The 20,140-nt window shown below is 40.4% G+C and overlaps 1 protein-coding gene across 2 annotated transcripts in view; it reads left to right on the forward strand.

Moving 5' to 3' along the window:
• Window positions 1-20,140, forward strand: part of KIF26A (kinesin family member 26A) — a 101,490-nt gene that overhangs the window by 22,203 nt on the left and 59,147 nt on the right. For both annotated transcript variants that reach the window (XM_072866001.1, XM_072866002.1), the window contains one exon: window positions 11,632-12,132. In XM_072866001.1, the coding sequence (XP_072722102.1) occupies window positions 11,632-12,132 (501 nt within the window). The remainder of the gene's footprint in view (window positions 1-11,631; window positions 12,133-20,140) is intronic.

Raw genomic sequence — 20,140 nt, forward strand, 5'->3', positions numbered from 1 at the left:
AGTTAGGAATGGGGATGCTTGAACTTAGAGGAGGAAATAGTGACTTTGCATTCGGTATGAATGTTTCCACGGATTTCTTTAGAGCCGAGGTGTCACTCTGGGGCTGTAATTTCTCCTCTTAAAAGAGCCCTTTCCTCCTCTGTACTTGGCCTTTCCCAGCAGGTGAGGAGGCAGCTTCTTTTTCCAAGGTCCCAGAACACAAATGAAAATAAAAACATCCTTTTATGTAGTACCTTCAACTGAATGGAAACATAAATGTATCCTATGATGTTAGGCATTGTCTACGTTTGTGGAATTTCTATAGAAGCAATGTTAGATACCGTAAATGTTTAAGAGCCCTGTAAGTGTGACTGGTAGGACGAGCTAGAGCCTTTCATCTCTCAGTTGCTGGTTTGAATAGGATCTGGCTTGAAGGGTTTTGAAAGTTGTTGTCAGGTATTTGATTGCTTCTGTGTCTCAGGAGATAAGGCTTCTTTTTTTTTTTTTTTTTTTTTCTTTTTCTGGTGAGGAGCCTGAAAGAGTTTACAGAGGTATTTTAGCCAGCCATCTGTGGGCATGTCTACATGTATGGGTGTTCCAGGCAGATAAAAGCTCACTCTGCCCATGTGTTTAATGTGTTTATATCCCGTGATGTAGCAGAGTTTATAAACCCTATTAATATGGCTTTCAAGATGCTGTGAGCATGAGTGGAGTGGATTTTTGTCTGCCTGTGGGCATAACTACATTGATTTATGTTTGTAGAAGAGACACCTCAGGCAAAGGGAGTTGCTCCTCTTTGATTGCACCAGCCCTTTGGATGGGGAGAGGTTGCACAGCTTACAGGTTTCCTAGGACCACTGCAGGGCTTCTCACCATTGCTGCCATAAGGATTACAGGTGGGTATTAATCACAGGACCGTTGTTGTCCTGCACACACCAGTGTGATTTTCTGGGCTGACGAAGGAGAGCGGGTTAAAAAAGGCAATTCTTGCTTGTTATTTAGGTCGTGTAGAAAATGTGCAATGCCTTTTGGTGTCCAGTCAGGTATTTTACGGGTTCAAGGCTGGATACATGCTTTATTGTTCATGATACAGTATAGCCATTGAAAGGCTTGTTACAAGACTGTACAGTCAAAGGGTAGCAGCCAACTTGCAAAAAGTGGTAGTCTCGTGGGAAGCCAGAGTACTCTCATGCAAAGCAATTGATTGATCTGACATAGGACTATTAGAAATAAGTTGTTTTGTAGATAAGGATTATCTACTACTGTTCAGGTAATGGCTGTTGAAGACCAACAGGATCAACAAAACCAGCAACAAGAGTATCTTACTACTAATAATAATCTTGTTCTTGCTATGTTTCTACATAGTGTCTTACTATGACACTGCTACTAGTTCATGGTCCAAGATGTTGTGGTTCTAGGTGCTGAACTTCTCATCTAAAGAAACTGTTGGAATAGGAGAAGTCTGTAAGTAAATTATAGCCATAGAACACACTAGGCTATTTTAAGTTTTCAGGAGCTCTTTAAGTAACTAGTCCTTATTGTTCTTTGTTCAGTGTATATATATATTTAGGTTTTTGATATCTCTGTCCATCTGTCATTTGTGTGGGTATCTGGGGGAAACCATAGCTTTTTTTGGTCATTATTTGTTACTCCTGAAAACTTGATAGAAATGTCTAAGGGTCAGAGGAACAACAGGGTTACTGAGAAAATTTTTTTGAAGATGCTGTGTAATGTGTTAATAGCAGAGCCTCTAGAAAAATCTGGACAGATAAGCCTGCAGATAGCTACAAATTCATCTTTCTCATGCCATCCTGTTACAAACATTTCTGGTGTATCATCAGCAACCCTGAGATGTCTTCCATTTGTAATCTGGAATGACTAGTTTGCATTCCTTCAGAGCTCCTTTTAGTGGGCTTTGCAATGAGGTTTTTTTGAACTGTTGCAAAGAGTCTAGTTATTGTAATGCAACTAGCACTCTCTGGTTTGTTGCTTTGTTGTTTTTTTTTAATTTGTTTTCCAATTCTCATTTCTGAGGTTTTAATCAATCTTGATTATTATGTTTATTTCCAGAATGTTATAGACAGACAGGAGTGGTTGGACTTACACCATCTAATTTAGGCATCTCAGCTGGATTCCTAAAGTTACCCCCTGAACCTGTAGGGAATGAAATGTAACAATTCTGTACTTTTTATCTGTAAGGGTAGATTGAAAGTGGAATATATATGTAGTATAGTTAATGATAAAGAATGTTTTGGGTATCATGGTGATGGGCTGTGAGTATTTGGCAAAAGAAGAATTATTCAAGGTGATACAGAGGGTCACAACTGGGACAAGAGGCATGGAATTAATACAGGAATGATGCAAGTTGGAAAACTTGCTGTGAGCAAGATAGTGTAGGTTACTGAATAGTCATCTAAGGAGAATAGTATTTTGAAGTCTATATTCCTTGTCTGTGTGTGGCACTTGAACCCAAGCAACAAGTCTGTCTACAGATGCATTACTCATCTTTCCAAAACTAGGATCATAAGAATGTAGAGCTGGAAAAGGATCTTCAGATCTTTAAAAAGTAGTCCAGCTTCCTCCACTGAAATGGGATCACCTATCTCTTGATCACCTCCCATGGATGTTTCTCACCTGCTCTTCAGAACCTGTCATGAAGGAACAAGATTTCTCAACATCGTTCTGTAGCACTTGCCAGTATTCACTCACCTTTAACAGTTTTCCTTAAGGTGTTTTTTGCTGAAAAGTAGCATGATTTCTTATTTTCCTTTCCCAGGTGGATACGGGAAGTAATTGGTCACCGGTGTCTTTGTAACTACTTTTTGTGTACTGGAGGACTCTGCTCAGTTTTCTCTTTTCTAAACTAAATAAACCACACTCCTTTGAACTTCCCACAACATGCTTGTTTTCTGAACTGCTTTTTGTCCTATGGACACTCCGCAAATGGTCTGTCTCCATCTGCTGTTTATATGGCTGACATCATACTTCACCCTAATGAGATTCCATAGGAGAATCATTTGATTCTTTGGGCAATGTCCCCCACCTGCAGATGTCCCTTAGGATCTGCATATTTATCTTTTTAATGCAAGATGGGGCCAGCAGGATGAGGTCAATTACTTCTATGCACCAGCATCTTAACTGAAACCAAGGGACAACCATGGACCTTACTTCCATCCAAGTCCAGAGGTACTGGAGGTGCCAGGACCCTACTTTCCAACAGATAGTTGATGGCAAATTTGTGAATGTACTTGCTGAAGTTCCTCTGCTGAAGAGTGGTATTAAAAAAAAGCCACCCAAGAATCCATTTTAAAGAGGGATTCTGACGTGGGACGAACAGATGGAAGAGGGAGGTGGTGTCTCACACATGTGCCACCTAGTAAGCAAAGGAACTAGAGCAGACTCTTCAGGCAGTGTGTGGCCTGCTTGTGGTTGAGGAGTTTAGAAATACACTTCATCGTTGCTTTTCTATTCATCCCTGCTTATAGGGTTTTTTTTTCTTATTTTCTTGATTAAGTCCAAGCAAGGAGAAAAAGGAAAAACTCTAACCCACTACAGTACTGCTTAAATTCAGATGTAAACCCAAAATTTTTCAGCCAACAATTCAGTTTTTGGTGAAGCTGTGGCAAAAACTGCTTTTGGTGAGGCAGTGGCACTTTAATTAAGATGAAGAATAAGCCTAATCCACTTTGTTTCTGGAGACAGACTGCCTGGTGTGCTAACTGTGCCCTATATGCAGCAATTTGTAGCTTGCAAGAGGAGTGCACAATGGGCAGCCCTTTGGTTGTGAAAGCTAAATCGTTTCTGTACGGTCCTCAAGTATTCATTTACCAAACAAATAACTGAAAAAATGAGCAAGTGAAAGAGACACTAAGAGGGTGCGATCCAATGCCAAGCACTGGTTTTCATAGCTGATTTTAAATCTACATTATGCTAATGATGTTCGTTTGGAAAATGTGTCCACTCCCTAACTTCTGCCGCTGAGCGTTCTTTTAATTGGATTCAGATGGTTGGACTGAAACAGTTGTAGGGTTTGTATACAGATGTCCTGAGTGCTCCGTGCACTTTTTTTTCCTATCCAGTTTTTGTAAGCCAGAGTTGCTTTCACTGCGGCTGGTGTCCAGACATTCTTGAACTCCCTCATTAAAGGTCTGTCTGATACAAAGGGGCACGGTTCTACTGGGACAAATGCAGTTATGATCACCTAAACATGCTGAAGATCTCATCTGGGGCATTACTCCTGTCTTAGTTCATTGGGCTGTCTGGGCTGGGTTGCTGGTCTCTGGCCCGAGTGAAGGAGTCCATCTCACAAGGCTTACCATTGCAATTTGTCATTCTGAAAACATGGGCTGTTGCCTAAATAACTGTAATAGTGGAAACATCCTTTTGTTTCCAATACAGTGGAATTAAGACTTCATGTTTCTGAGGCATTTTGACAAGGCAGCATGTTTTCTGTGTAGTGGGTGCTGTGCTCTGATTTTCATCCTTATGCTGAAATTCAGAGCTATGGTGTTACCCGAGCAGCCTGACTGAACTCAAACTGTATGTGGAGTAGGTGGCATTCAATGTGATGAAGGTATCAGCGAGCATCGGTTTCCAGAGTAGTCATTCTAACACTTTTCAGAAGCACTCAGTTTGCTTTTAAGAGGAAAGAGAAGTTGTGACTTTTTATGCAGTCTAATAGGTAGAGTTTCTATAATCTGATTTACCATGCTCATAGGCTAACCAAAATTTACTCTCTGGTTTCAAGGAAGAAATAAGTAAGGATGGAAAGCGATTTATCTTTTACATAAGTGTCTAATTTCTATCAAAAGTTTTTGTCTGAATTTCTGAAAGGCAACTTCAGCTAAGTGGCTATTTCTGAAAGTAATAGTCAAACAAAGGCTTTTCCGACACCAAAGTATTGTGTGGTGATGAGTATGCAACTATTTCCCCAAGCACTTTCTGCTGTTCAAAATGATAACACTTTGATGAAGGTTTAAAAAAAAAAAGAGAGAGAAAGAAAAAAAGAGTGTTGGAAGAGAGTGTTTTCATATGAACAAAATCAGTACTGAATTTGCATTGTGAAGTTACAGTAAGCCACAGACCCAAGAGGAAAAATTAAAGGATTACTTAAAACCAACAATAAACATGCAAATTAAAAGTCATCATTTTAAAATGAAGTCATACACTATTAAAAATAAGCACAAAATTACATACTAGTTTGGATGCGTAGTTTATAGAATACACCAAATGTTAAAATTGAATGAAATTAAGAAAAACATTTTCCAAAGGCAAGTAAAATATCTGTTTAATTAGATCGTAAAGAAAGGAGATTAAAAGTAATATTTTGTGATACAGTAATTACTGTTTTTCAGAAGTAGTCAGGTTCCTGTGTGTTGATCTAAATTTAACTGTGATAGCAGATCTCTTCGCGGTCTTTTGTTTTGTTTGTGTCTTTAATTATTTTAAATCGCAACCACTACCTTTATTTTGTTTTCTTTGCGCTAAACACACTGCATGGCTGTTTGCTCCAATACTCTGCCAGCTCATGAACGCAAATCTGGGAGATCAGCTCATACCCTCTGGTTCTGCGAGGTTAAAAGCCAAATCATTGCAGGGGACTATACAGCAAGATAACAGGAAAGGCAGCTGAAACCATTGGGAGGTGGGTTGAGGTGCTGATGGGAGTCTGAGATGTAAATAAACCAGATTGCTCTCATTTCCTCTTTCCACTGTATTATGCATTCCAATAGCACTATTCATCTTTATGACAGACACCTATTGCTTTAACTTTACTGCGGGCCACTGAAGTACATTAAAGTGGGCAGGAAATGGAAATAAATAGAGTTCAGTGGAGGCTGCAGAATAACTAAACACTCTGCAGTCATTTTTAGTGTGGGGTCATGCGTTTTTTAGCAGATTTATCGTATTGCTTGACTTTTGTTAGAAAGATGGGCGCTGTTTAAAAGAGATGCAGTATACTTATAAAGTAAGTAAGAAAATGTGCTCAGATTTTTTTTTCATACTCTTTGGGATGCCGAAGATGAAAAGAAATTGGGTTGAGTCTCAGCTGGGTAGAGTCAGTGGGATATGTCTGTGTGCAGTACCTGAGGTTGTGGTTAGAAACAGAATAATGGGATTGGAGATTTGAAGAAATCCGGCTAGCGAACAGCATGGGAGGAGGACCACAGTCCATTGGCTTAAATTAATCTTCCACCTAAAGGTAGTTAGACATTCAGGATGGGAGGCCGGCTGGATTTTGGCCTTAAAAACATATCTATTTGTGCTTTAATGCATATGCATTTTGCTCACTTTGGAAATGTGGATTGCACTCCTGCTTATTCAGAGGGCTGTTTTCAAGGACAGCAGAGTTACACTGCAAGTTCCAGATACCCTTAACCCTCAGGAGGTGGGACTTCTGGTGAATTCTGTTTTTGTGAAAGCTTTGTGTGTTTGTTTTTCCTTGATTGTTTATATTCTGATAAGATTAGGTCAGTAAATGAATGAATTCACAACATGAGTTACTTGAAGACTTACAGCTCATATTTTCACTCCCTTGAGATAAGTCAGCTACTCGGAAACTTTTCTTAAAAAAAAAAAAATAAAATTAACCATTAGCACTGTTTTTTTCCTTGATTACATTGAGCAGTCTCCGGTTTTGCTGAGTATAGTGTTCTCTTTTTCTTCTCTTTTTCTGACAATGACTGCTATATAGTTGAAAGCAAGCATCAGCCTTCAAAGTATTTGTCAATATAGAAGATATTAGTGGATATTTCACAATGTCATGTAAGATAAAAACTAATTTGTAAGCAGCGTGGCAGAAATCTGGAAAGACAATTAAGACAAAAAATCATTAACATTGATTCTTTTGCATTGGGAAAGTACATTCCTTTCTCCCAAAGCATCCTTTAAAAATGTTGTTTACCTAGGTCTGTATTTAAGTATATCTTCCAGTGTGACATTCAGTGATTATTCTTCTTTCTTTTTAATTATCTTTATATCAAGAATTTAATTTAATTCAGAATACTGCTCCAGATACACTTGCGTTGCAGAAACTAGTGCCAGGCAGAATTGCAGGTAATTACTGAGGACGGTTGTTGGCAATTTGACTTTTCATCATTTGTTCGTCATCGTTTGGTCGCACTCTGTGGATAGTTCCTCGCTGAAAGGATAAGGTTACACATGGGTGGGTAGTACTTCAGGGACTTCTTAAGTGAGAATCCAGATGCTTTTCTGCGTCCTCTCCTCTTGCTTAGTTTGGGAGTTACAAGTCAGTAGCTGCAGGTAAGATTTAAAGATTGTATATTTGTTTCTCTTTTTCAATGGAAAAGCTCTCTATTACTCCTTGTTAACTAAACAAATGATCTAACTGCAAACTTTAAATACATGGGAAATTACAGATTGACCTAAAATTTTAAAAGAATCTAATTTTTTAAGGGCAATATCACTGACAGACTGCTTCAGGTTTTCAAAAGAGTTCAGCTCCAGCAAGGTCATTTGGTGTTCCATGCTTTTGAAAACTTGGCTATGATTTTGGTGCCTAAGCTGTAGAGGGGCTTTTCAGAGCTGTTGGCCTTTGGCCACATCCCAGTTGCTTTGAGTATGTCTGTAGTTTCAAGGGCAACGGTCTCAGGCCGTATGTAGTATTTTACATTTGTGAGATGTGGGTTTGGTTTGTGTGCCCCACATGCAGCACATTGGTGCTACCTGCATAGCTGAAACCCTGCTTGGTCCTCGCTGGGTTTCATGGGGAGGCAATGCAGCAGTTGAGATGTACATCAGAGAGGGTAGCGTGAGTTAAAATCATAGAATCATAGAAATGACTGTTTCATTCTTTCTGTGTTGCTGGATGTGTTTTCAAATGTGAGCTCCTTTTCCCTACTCCTGGTTTCAGAGAGAAAGCCTGAAGGCAAACTCCAGGCTAAATGCAGCTGGTGTTGAACTAAATGGGTGTTTTGTCGTGTGTTCTAGCGGGAGCACAATCTTGGTTTCCCAAGTTTACCATCCTGCCCGGTTGAGCTTGGAAGGACTTGCAGACCACGTCCCTGTGCTCTTCCTCATGTGGGTGATTTGCACGTCTGTGTTTAATCTCCCAGCAGCAGATTGCAAGCTTGCTTGTGTCTGTAAGAACCGCTTGCTGAAAAACAGTGGTAAATTCAGGCATTTCAGAAAATTCTTCCTCATTGGAGGAAGTACCTCATTGAAGTACGTGTAATTATCTCGTGCCTTGACCTCGCTGGGAGCTGCTGGCATCCCCAGAGCAGTTGCCCTTAGTGGGACCATTTATTTTACTCTTCTAACGATCTGTGATGTTTGAATATCTAAAATCTGTATGGAAAAGATAACAAGCTGAGACTGAAATTAGTGTTTTGGTTTCTGTAGTGGGGGAGAAGCTGTGAATGTTACAGCATCACAGTGTTTTGCTTATCCTGCTTGTTCAGAAGGTAAGAACAGCATTTGGAAAGTAGGTGTGACAAAGACAGCATAGTTTATTTATGCTGTGCAGGAATAAGGGAGTCATCTTTGTTGTAGCACAGCAGACTACTTTGTTTTTGGAGCACTGTTTGGAATAGAGGCGTGTATGTTGTATGTTTAATTTTTGTGCCAATTCCCCAGCAACTTGCACACCGTCTTTGTCTGTCTTGCCTCTCTGCCGGCAGAGCTGTAACAAGGATGCCTTTAACTGCTTCCCCCTCTCCCACGTGTGCGTCTAACACATTTGGTCACTCAAGTTTTATTTCTTCCCTCTGTAAAACATGAGAGTGTAACTTCCACCCCAGCCTGGTTAGGGTGCGAGCTGCCGAAGCGGGGGCTCCCCAGGACCAGGCATTGTCACCGGGTAGTAAAACCTCTTTAATGGGGCTGGCTTAACTTTTAAGTTATGGTTAATGTTTTTAACAGTAACTTGTGTTTCCTCTGCCCTTCACGCTCAACCATTAGCCAGGTGTTTTTGTCGCACAGAGTGGAAAAATAAAAGTAATCTAACTATACAGCTGGGCCCTCGGTGAGGTGCTGGAGGAGGATGGCCACAGATGCAGACTGGGGATCACAGAGGCTGGATGAGTGGGTTAAATGGCTCCTTGTAAATGCTTGGCAAAATACAAGCACTGGAAATGAGATTGCCTTTTTTTTTTTTAACTATAAATGAATTAGAAGGTTTAAATTTGGCATACCATGTGCTTTTATGGTTTGCTCTGTGTAATTTTCTAAATAAATAACATTTTTTAATTTTCTTTTTTTTTGTTCCCCCCCTTTAATATGGCATCCACTTGATTTCCTTGTAACTGTAAGACAGGCCTGACTCTGATCTGCCTTACACTGTAAACTGTGTTTACGGAGCTAGAATTGGGGTCATTAATTTTCTTTACATCAAAAGAAGTCGTTTCTTTTAAATGAGAAGCCTGTTTCACCTAGTAATTCGCTTTAATTGCTTATGTGAAACTTTTGACATTTGATAGCAATTTTAAACGTTGCCAGATGAGGCTCACGCAGTCGGGACCTGCAGGTGCTTCCTTGTGTGCCCAACTTGGATCAAAGGAGCGAGCCCAGGGATGTGCCTGGCCGCGGATGGGGCACCCAGCGCTGGAAGGTGCCGTTTTCTGGGGCTGTTTGAATAGATGCTGTGTGTCAGCCTCGGCAAGAATTTGCTCAGAAGGCTCTCCCTTGGAAAGGTTTCTGTGGAGTGCCGTGCTGTTTGTTTTTCTTGGGAGATAGACTGCGTGGCCTTTGTTTTGCCTGAGGCTTAACAGTGCTCGCAGCACTGAGTTTTTATATTTTGTAAGTCTAACCAATAGCACTTTCTGCTGAAGGGTTAGACAAAAGTTTCTAAAATATTAATTACTTTTTTTTCCTGACTAATATCTGTTAATTTAGTATTATCGTCTTCTGAGAGGTTTGGGGGGAAAGAATTTTCTTGCTCATGAGGATAAGCAAATGGTGCAACTTCAAAGGCATTTTTACCAGGATCTAAACCTCAATAAAGAGAAAAGAGACAAAAATGAAACAGTGCCTTTCTCTTGATTTTGTAAACTGGTTCACTAATGTGAATGCAATTTATTGTTCAGTCAGCAGCAGGAGTAGCTTGCCTTAACCTGAGAAGTACCTTTTTTTTTTTTTTTAAGTCAGTAAATAAACAATAATTTAGATTACTGTGGAAAAAGCAACTTTCGTTAACGGCTTTTGGCTGCAGAATGATGTGATGCTAGATATACTCACAATGGTTTCTGTCAACACCGTACAGTGTCTTGTGAGATAGATTGAAACCTATTGCAGTAGTCCAGCAGCTGAAAAGGAGATAAATTTTGTGCTGCTGCTGCAGAAGTTAGGCAGTGTTTTAGGACTTTCTGAATTCAGAGCAAAGGGAAAAGCACAGTTGAAAGAGAATAATAAGCAAAGCCAAAGTACCAGTGCCAAGACTTCTTAAAAGAGTTTTATTGATGTGTGTTGTAATTAAAAGCAGAATTAGTTAGTTTTCTAATAGGACATTCATTTCCTAGAGAGCAATTGCAGCTTGGCATAAAGTAATACATTTTCTAAAATGAGTACTGATCTGGGGATACCCCCAGCATATGTTGGATGGCTGACTTACTAGCTTTGTGTGCCCTCATTATTAACAAGCAAATTAAATATTTTCACTTAAAATAATTATACAAATAAACCTTTGGCTGAGCTGTGATTTCATTAAAACCTTAATTGTTTAGAGAGCTCAGCGAGAGTGTGTGAAGTTGGGTCAGTTTTACTGCACAGCATTACTCTTCATAGCAGGTTTACAACAGGGCTGGATTTAATCTCTTGCCTAATCTTTACAGTAGCAGGCTTGGGATGGGAAGGTGTTTGTGTGTTTCAGGAGATAGGTAACTCTATCTCTGAACTGGAAACACAGAGCGGGGTTTTAAAATGTCTGGGCAGCCTTAAAATGAACTAGCAAGGGGGAGGGGCAGAAAAATTGCTCTGTGGAAACAAAATAGGTGTTGCTTTTAAATCAGCTTCTTAGTGTGCCCATTGTCACACCTTCACACATGGCTGTAGGCTCAAATCTATTTCTCATCAAAGCAACTGTAGCGTAAGGGAATATTGCGACCATCTGGGTTGCAAAGATCAGAAATAACGGTCCTTGCTAGCAGAGGAGCCAGCTGTGGGCAGCACCATGTAAACTGTTTTTTATGCCACTTGATTAATCATTTCTGAGGGTGAGGACAACAAAACATTTACCAGGTCATGCACCAATTTTTTTAAATACTCTAAAGTCTAATTTTCCTGGGTTTAAGGTGGTGGTATGCCTTTGAAGCACATTATATATATTTGTAGGGTCAGCATCTCAGATAACGTTGTTCCTGAGCATGGGAAACACAGGCATGTTAGATGTCTCCAAAGGAGAGTTAATTAGAAGAATGAGTAGTTATCAAGTACACCACAGCTCCACTGTTTAATTCTGATGATAATTTCCATGCTGGGTCTCATACAAATGAATTCACTTACAGTTTATTAATCTGCTGTGACCTGAGAGTCTTTTAGGATATACGGGGGGAAAAAAGCTGAGAATTACAGAACAGTTTTATAGTACTTCCATGGGTAGAGAGCAAATCACAGAGAACTTTTGTCTTTTTCTTTCTTTTTATCTTTCTGCATTGTTTTAACTCAGTATGTTTTTTCTGCCTTTTCCCCCTTCTTTAGGACCCACGATTATCAGCTTTAATTTTTGACAAGCTTCAAGTGCCTGACTATTTACAGAAAAACAGGAATGAAGGAGAGAGCAGATGCGAAACTTGTGCCACTCACTTGAATCAGCTGAAGCAGGAAGCCATTCAGATGATGCACACCCTCAATCAAGCCAGCTACGCAGAGATGCCCGACCTCCCGCCCGGCGCCGGGGCAGTGACCAGCATGGTACCCAGGATGGTCACCGTCTCTTCCCAGAGAGACCTGCCACTCATTGCTGGGCAGGTGGGCAGGCAGCCTGGAAAGTCACCGAATCTCTTCTCTGGGGCAGAGAGGAAGAAGGGACTTGGGTGGTCTCAAGGCGTGGGCAGCTTTCCCAACTCCAGCGTTCAAGTCACGGTGGCCCCCAGCGGTCTCAGCGGTGCTCTGAGCTCGGTCACCATCCAAGCTCAGCAGTACCTCGAGGGCATGTGGAGTATCTCCAGGGTGAACAGCTTCCTGCCTCAGGCTTGTCTAGTAAGTAGCGATAATTCAGATGCTTGAGTATTGTTCACATATGTGTGGATATACAGGGAGATAAAGATAAAATTTGAGATGTATACGTATTTATCTTGGAGGGGATCAGCTAATGGTATTCTAAACCATGTTTCAAGAGCTGAAGAGCTGAAAAAGAGCTTTGAACGATGTTCTGTCAGATGTCACAAGGAATTTGCTTTCTTATCTCAGATGGTGAGATCCTTTCCTCAGATGTTTTTGCACCTATTCTAGCTTCACGTATGCAGGTGATGTTATTTGGCTGTCACATACCTGGTGACCCCTTTAGAAAAACATAAAAGGCCACGGTTGTCATACATGAAACTCTGGGAGCTTCATGGGATTATATCAAAGATGAACTTGACCCTGAAGTCTAGTGCTGAACTTCTAAGGCTGTGTTCAGTTCAGCAGATGCTGTTGATAGACTGTGATGGAGAGCATTAATCTTCAGGTGAGATGTGCTGCAGAACAGTTTGCTGTAAAGGAGGGTGTTCAGAAGGTTGCTTCAGAGCCACATCCCTGGAAATGTCATTGCACTTGGATTTTAAGCATTGATGTTGATTTCCTGTATTCTGTGTATATTTTAAGAACTCTTGTGGGAAATTAAAAAGCTTTACAGAGGTGCATGTTACCTTTAAAAGCAAGTTCATTACAGATTTGTGACTATCTATGGAACCATGCTAAGAAGAAAGATATAGTGACTGATTTTGACTAAGATTTATTCCTAAACTGTTTTCTCATGGTAGTGAACAGGGGAGTGTGAGTAATGATGAAACGTGTAAGAATAGAAGTCATGGTTTTCACTTAAAGATGTTGTAGCAGATCTTGCAAGACGAGGTATGTTGGTGCTAGGCAGCTTTAAATGTAACTTAATGCCTTATGTGCTGTTGTATATAAACACTACCTAATATTGCTTGGTAGCTTCAGCTGGTTGAGCTCCAAGATCATCAGAGATAAATATTTAAGAGTGCTGCTGTATAACATTACTTTCACAGGGTGCCTGTTGTGTCCTTCCAGAAAAGGCTTGGAGGTGTGATTCCTCCCTCCCATACTTCTCTCTCATATGGAAATTTGTGAATGGACACACATCCCACCTCTGAGGGGTCCCCATTTAAATCCAGTGAATCTTTACTGATGTCAGATTGCTCTCTGATGATTTTACATTGAGAAAAAGGGAAAAAAACGGCCCATTCAGCCTTCATAGTTTATGAGGAACTGCTGCTATGAGTGCTTTTCTCTAAAATGCAGCTCCATGCATTAGGGATCAGTTTGGCCAATGTAAGGCACATGATGTTACCTTTTAATTATCTTTTAAATTCTGTGTATGTCACAGAAATGTAGAAAAAAATGGGAAAGCTACAGGGTTAAGAAACCCGCGCTCTCTGGAAGCCAAAGTATTTCCATTTCTCTGCTCGCTCCTTGTCTGCCCTTATTCTTGTCTTAAATAATTCACTAACAGCCAGCTCCAGATTTCTTCCTGCTTAACCATGCTGACTGATAGATGTGGTTTTCCGTAACCACTGCATTATTCTAAGATAAAACTGGGTTGCCTCATTTAACCCCTGTGAAGGAAAAATGTGTATAATGCAACAGAGCTTAAGTGTGATCTAGAAATGTGCAAAGAAACTCAGTAGCCTGGAAAACAGTGACCTTTAATGAAAGGACAAACACTGTTACACTGTGAGTGTTGGAGGCAGCTTGGATGTGATCCAGTCATCTGCAAGGACAGTTTAGATTTAGATACAGTTTTTGGAGAGAAGCTAGGCTTCAGTTGTTTTCTCTCTTTTTTAAAATTTTTTTTTAAAATTCATTTAAACCCAAATGACTTTGTTGTGCATCTCTGCCCAGATTGTGCTTTCTGTGTCTGTTTGAAATCTCCTACTGCCTTTTGTATTATTAAGAGCCTTGTGTCTGATGAAGCTATTTGGGTGGGTGAGGTAGAAAGTGCTTCCCCTATGCTTTTCCCCAGAGGAATCACAGGTGTTGGAGGAAATAGGATTGGAGGGATTTCAAAAACCGGCTAGTATAGCCCTTGCCTAGGACAGCATCCACTGCAGGACCTTCTTGCCCGATGTTCATCTCACCTCATCTTACAATTTTGCAAAGACTGGGATTCCCTGACTTCTGTTGATTGCCAAGACTGAACTTCCTTTCCCATTAGAAAAGTTTTCTTGATTTATTTATTTATTCTTTGATTTTGGCTATTCTTTCCTGAAGTTGGAGACAGGTTTTGGGTTTAAGATTAACGCAGGAGAGAACTGTGGATATACCTACTTTTTTGAGATGTCTGTCTTCAGTAACATTTCCCATCTTCTTGTGGGGCGAAGCTGGTCTGACTAGAGGAATTCTGGAGCAAGAAGAATTGCAGTAGAAAGGAAGGCATTGAATGTATTATTTATTATGTGTAATGTGACTACATCTTAGAGTCTACAGCCCCCATCTAGGCAAGATACCACACAAATGCAGAAGAAAAAGGTGGTCCCTTCCTCTGGGAGTTTACACTCTTATTTTGACCACCCTGTAAATACTCCCGTTTCACTCAGAATCTCAAATTTTGCCTTGTTTTCTTACCAAAGGGTTGTTCTTGATAAAAGTGCTGAACTCCCTGGTAGGAAACTGTTACCAAGCGTTTTACATCTCAGTGATTTAACTTGGTGCTCCATCCAAAGTGAACATGATTAGTTTTCTAGATGGGAAGACAGACACAGATAAAGACTGGGGTTCGTCTCAACTATTTTTAGCTGCCAAAAAAGGTGTTTATTCTAAGCTAATTACTGAGGCTTCCTTTATAGTTGTGGGAGAGCAACAGGCACCTCCAAGAGGTGCTTTGTCCTGCTCATCTCTTGGATATCTGTCTTGGCTTGCCTTGTCTGCCAAAGAAGCCTGTGGAAGAGGCCAGGTGGGTGATGCGGAGCAAACCCTTGTTCAGGTGGCCAGTGCAGGGTGCCGTGTGGCCAGTGCCTTGCAGGGGTGAAAATACACCCCAGCATATGGCTGCAAAACCCCTGGACACCTTGTAGCTACAAACATTTCTTCAGGTTCCATGTTTTTTATTTATGGTTATTTTTAATAGTGGCAGTAGTGGAATTGTCTGCGGAGAGAAAAAAAATGACTTGATTTCTGCTCTTCTCATCTCCCTCCCCAAACTCGCATCTATTACCTTGTAATGTCACTTATGGTTGTGAAAACACTTCTGGGCTGAATGTTGGGGGTCAGAAGTGCAGGACATCATAAATTTTTGATACATGTTTGGAGTTCAAGTGTGAAAATCCATTATATAGGTGATAATTTTTTTGAACAGGAATGTGTCTTTGAAGCATAGTGTGGGTGCTGCTCAAACCAAAATAATGACTGTGGGCTTCAGGAGCTGTGAAGAGGAACAGTAATTAAGGATCCGGAGGAAGGTCCAGGGAGGGGAAGGCTGGGATTGCAACCAAGGTGCAAAAGGTGAAGATGTAATCAGCAGCTTTACCCAAGTGGCTTGTTGTGAAAAATTACAAAAAATAATCACCAATAGCAGTGATAAGTAGTCTGACCAGACAGTGAGCACTATGGAGGGGAGGGAGCTGGTATAACTCTGGGTAAGACAGCTAATTTGTAGTGGACAACTGACAACTTTAATTAATAAATAGTTTTATATTGACGTTTTTAATTCTAGACCTGACAAGTGAATATAAGGTTACTACTCAAATGAAAAAACATGTTAGCAGTGCTCAGTATTGCCACTCAGTTTAACACAGAAGCAGGGGAGCAAGGGGAGTTTAGGCTTCCTAGACGTGTTGGAATCTGACTGAGAGGTAGAAAATTAAAAGCACTGAAAATACCTTGTACACCTATTAGAAGTATCTGCATGTATTGTGTATTGTGGAAAAAGGAGGTCTTACTGTATGCTTTCAATTGCCTGTGTTATTAGTATGCAGTGTTACGTACTGCATAAAAGTGGTGAAGTAGCCATGGCATGTGCTATAAAGACATCACAGTGAAATAGAGCTTGTTTTGCAAATTGCTTTTTCTTTCATCTTATGCAAAATGAAATCCTTGCCACACTATATTTCTAATTCAAATATATACAAATGGTACTGGTTATAAGGCAAAATATTGTGGCTCCTTGAATCTTTACCAGTTTGTAAGTTGCTTTAAAAATATATTAAAAAATGCACCATTAGGAAATTGGAAAAGTTTGAACACTGAAAAATTGAAAGTGACTTAAGTAAAACTTTTAAAGCATGTGTATATAAAATTGTACATTTATCAATCGACCAATGTATGTCCGTGAGAGTATTCACAAATTTAAAGTTAGGAATAAGTTTATGGCCTGATTCAGTGAGGTTCAGAGAAGGAGGGTTCACCCGTAGCATGTGTAAATGGGTGCATACACTCTAAAGTTAAAGGACTTATGCTCATTTGTTTTATGTGAAAAATCTCTGAAAGTTATTTTAGTCACAAAATTCAAGCTTTCCTGTAGTTCTTAGGAATAAGTCTCCTGCTTACCCTAATGTAAACCAGATGGATTCATCTGAGGGTAGTTCAGCCTCTGTTGACTTTCCTTAAATCCTCTTTGTTTGTTTATAGTAAGGATGACTTACATTTTGCTTAGAAGGTGCAATAAAAAGCTGTGGAAAACAGAAGAATGACAAGATTTACTTTCCAGCATTTTCTTTTTTTACTTTGATAAATGTCATACCAAATGGATTTTTAAATTAATTTTTAAAATCCTTAGCTTTCTCAGTGACCTTTTATTAATACGAGTGAAATATATTTTGTAACGAAACAATTAAAATATAGTGCTTTGACCATAAATCTTGTCTGTGAGACAACTGGATGATTGAGCTTTGGGACATTTCTCAGACTCTACATATAACATCTTGGCTCTGCAGAAGTCAATAGCAAACCCCAGACAGGTGGTGGGGCTGGGGTTGCATAGAGGCTTTTCTGTTTTCCCTGTAGCTTTAGTGGTGTTGGTGCTACTGCTTTTGTAGAGGAAGTACATAAAGGAAAGGGGGTAGCAAAAAAAAAATTAAAATCTTCAAAGCTAGTGTTGGTCACTCTCCATAGCAAGTCTGAACAGCAGAAGGAAACCTTTTGATCCAAGTTACTAAATGCTTTTCTCATACTAACCTAATTTATAGCCCCCATGGAAAAGACTTTTCCTGAGACTGTTGCATCTTGGCTGGGCAGCGTTGCCTTGCATTGCACTTTGCTGCCTTAGCAAACGCAGAGGGAGGGGTGTGATGTGGGAGGGTGATGTGGCTACCAGCACCTTGCATTCAGAGTCAGTGAGACCCTGCCCCAGCAGCCAGGTAGCAGACCAGCTTAGAAGGTGTGGGTTGGAAATTCAGCCTTAAGCACGCAGATAAAAACGTAGCCCTCTGTTTTGTGTAGTTGCCAAGGACTTCATGCTCTTTTTTCCTAGATTGCCCCCAGTGTAGGATGCTGAAGGTGAAAATGAGGTTACTTTTTAAAGTATCCCCAGGACTTAGGAAAAATGTTAAGAATCGATAGAAAGGATTTTGGCTACGAGATGGAAATGAGCATTTTCTTAGGTGAGAGTGTGGATTGCATCTCTTTATATTGTGTATTTGAGACTTCTGCCATACTATTGGTTTTACAGTGTGGGACAGGAGGGTAACTGTTCTCAGGACTCAGACCCTCTTGTGGCTCAAATTACCACCTGAAAACAGTTCTTTTGATCCTTCACCCCTCTAGGCTAAGCAGTTGCTATTAGTGCTCTCACAGGGAAACAAGTCCATACTCGCTTTTGTTGACAATTGAAGTCGACAAGCAATAACAAAGAATGTTGGCCCAGACTTCACCTGTACTCTGCAGGGGTAGATTTAAGACAAGCAGACTTTACAGATTATGTGCAAATGATAATCCACAGGATTTACTTTTGGCCCACGGGTCATTCTCTCATCCAGCAAGTGTATCATAAGCTACACTAAGATAAAAAAATCCCCTCCTTTTTTTACCCAAAATATTTAAATTTTCTGCTCTCGCCTTTGAACTAGTTTCTTTGGGATGGCCTTTTCTGTTCACTCCATGCACTTTCAGCCTCTTTTGCTTCCTGCTGGTCCATTTATACTGTGCATGTGCTCCACTGTGAACTCGCCAGTGAACTGGTTGTTAATCGATGCATTCCATGCCACCCCAACATTAGAAATCGCTGTACAAGAAAGGCTCATACTTTTTGGCTGGAGCTTAGAAGTGTCATCCAACATTTGAGAAAGACCATATAGCTGATGTAGAAGTGCTTTTACGAGGCTACTGTTGCTCTGCACTGGCTACATTGGTTGTTAAGGGTGGGCTGCAGCTGAATAATGCCCTTGGGTTTCAGAGGTTAATGCAGCAGAGAAGCCAGATAAATTCAGGCTGAGCTCAGACCTTAGTCACGTGCAGGCTGGTGGAGAGAAAGTCTTTTGCAGAGGTCTCTGTATACCACATGGAAGGAACTGATTTGCACAGCTGGATGCAAGTGTGGATTGCCCAGTCATCCTGCTTGTGTAAAATAGGATTGAACATTGTGCATTTTTTGGAAAGTACTTTGAATTTAACATTTGCTCCATAGGCTGTGTACTGGAATGACAGCATGTTGAGGTAGTGGGACTCCAGGTAGTCAATCTGTGCACAGTGTGAGCATCGCCGAAAGCATCTCCCGTTGTTTTCTGGCATGAGCGGCTGAGCATGTGGCAAATATTGATGCTCTTTGTTACTTGCAACTAAAATCACTGAAATGCCCTGGGTGGTAGCTTCTGAAAGGAGGTTTAAAAAGCATCAATAGAAAATGTATCTACTTTTCTGTTTCAGCACTTGGGAGAGAATTTATGATGTATAGATAGAGTTCATAGATGTCTCAAGCATTTCATATGTGTGTGTTTAATGGAATGGATTGCCACTTTACTGAACATAGCATCAAATCAGCTCTGTTAATTGAAAAAGATTTTTCACATTATTGCTAATGATGTGACACAGTTTTGTTAGAGATGGTGCATAAAATATTGCTACTTGAAATGACATTAATGTATGTATTTAAATTCCTTTTTTCCCATTTACGTGCATTATTGATTTTATTTCATTGTTGAGGAGATAATGGATTTATAATTAGAATACAGTCACCGTAATCAATGATGAGATTATTAGACTTATAAATAGAACTTTAAAACGACGATGAGGTAATTTCCCAGTGTAACGAAGGATCAATAATTAGAGGTTTGCTTTGAATCTGAAAGTAGTACTTGTAAGATTCAAGTGTGAAACACTTCTAGGCAAGTGAGTCCATATATGTCATTATACAAACAGATGTTGTGGTTAGGCATTTTCCAGAGTTGACCTATTATTATTATTATTACTACTTTTGTTTGGTGCCCAAGTGCTTATGAATTAATTCCTCTGGGTTTGCATAGCTGCCACTATTTCAAAACTGGATGAGTTTGTTCTTTTCTGATACCTTAGTTGAAGGAAGCATTTGAAAGGTGCCATAGGTAGGAGTCCATTGCTGTGTTTTTGGTGTTAGGCAAAGATAATGGCTTTACCATTCAGAAGCTTCTCCTTCTGCTCCTCAGAAGTTGCAGTGGTAAAGTTGGGCAAGGCAGTTGGCTGTTGTAGGGGGCAGATGGCAGTGGAAGGATGAAGAAGGGGAGAGCAGCGGCCCTTGTGATGCCTGGCTTGGGAAGGGTCTGGGTTTAGGTGGTCCACGCAGAGTAGCTATGTAGACATCCCCTTGAGTCTCACCAACCTCTCCTGATGACTCTGAAGTACACATGGGGGCCTACGGGAATAGCACAACCTCCTGCTAGTAGTTAAGCTAAGAAAGACTCTAGTGAAAAGATTGTATGGGAATGCTAAGAACATAAGAAATATCCTACTGGGTCTGAGCTGCAGTCCATCTAGCAGAGGGCTGTCTCCAGCAGCAGAGCTGGAAATGGTGTTTAAGGAGAGCCACGGAGCCTGGCTGCTTTCTGCAGTCTGCTCATACTCCCCATCATGCACAGCT

The sequence above is a fragment of the Ciconia boyciana genome, chromosome 6, assembly GCF_034638445.1.
Source record: "Ciconia boyciana chromosome 6, ASM3463844v1, whole genome shotgun sequence".
In the NCBI taxonomy this organism is placed as follows: domain Eukaryota; kingdom Metazoa; phylum Chordata; class Aves; order Ciconiiformes; family Ciconiidae; genus Ciconia; species Ciconia boyciana.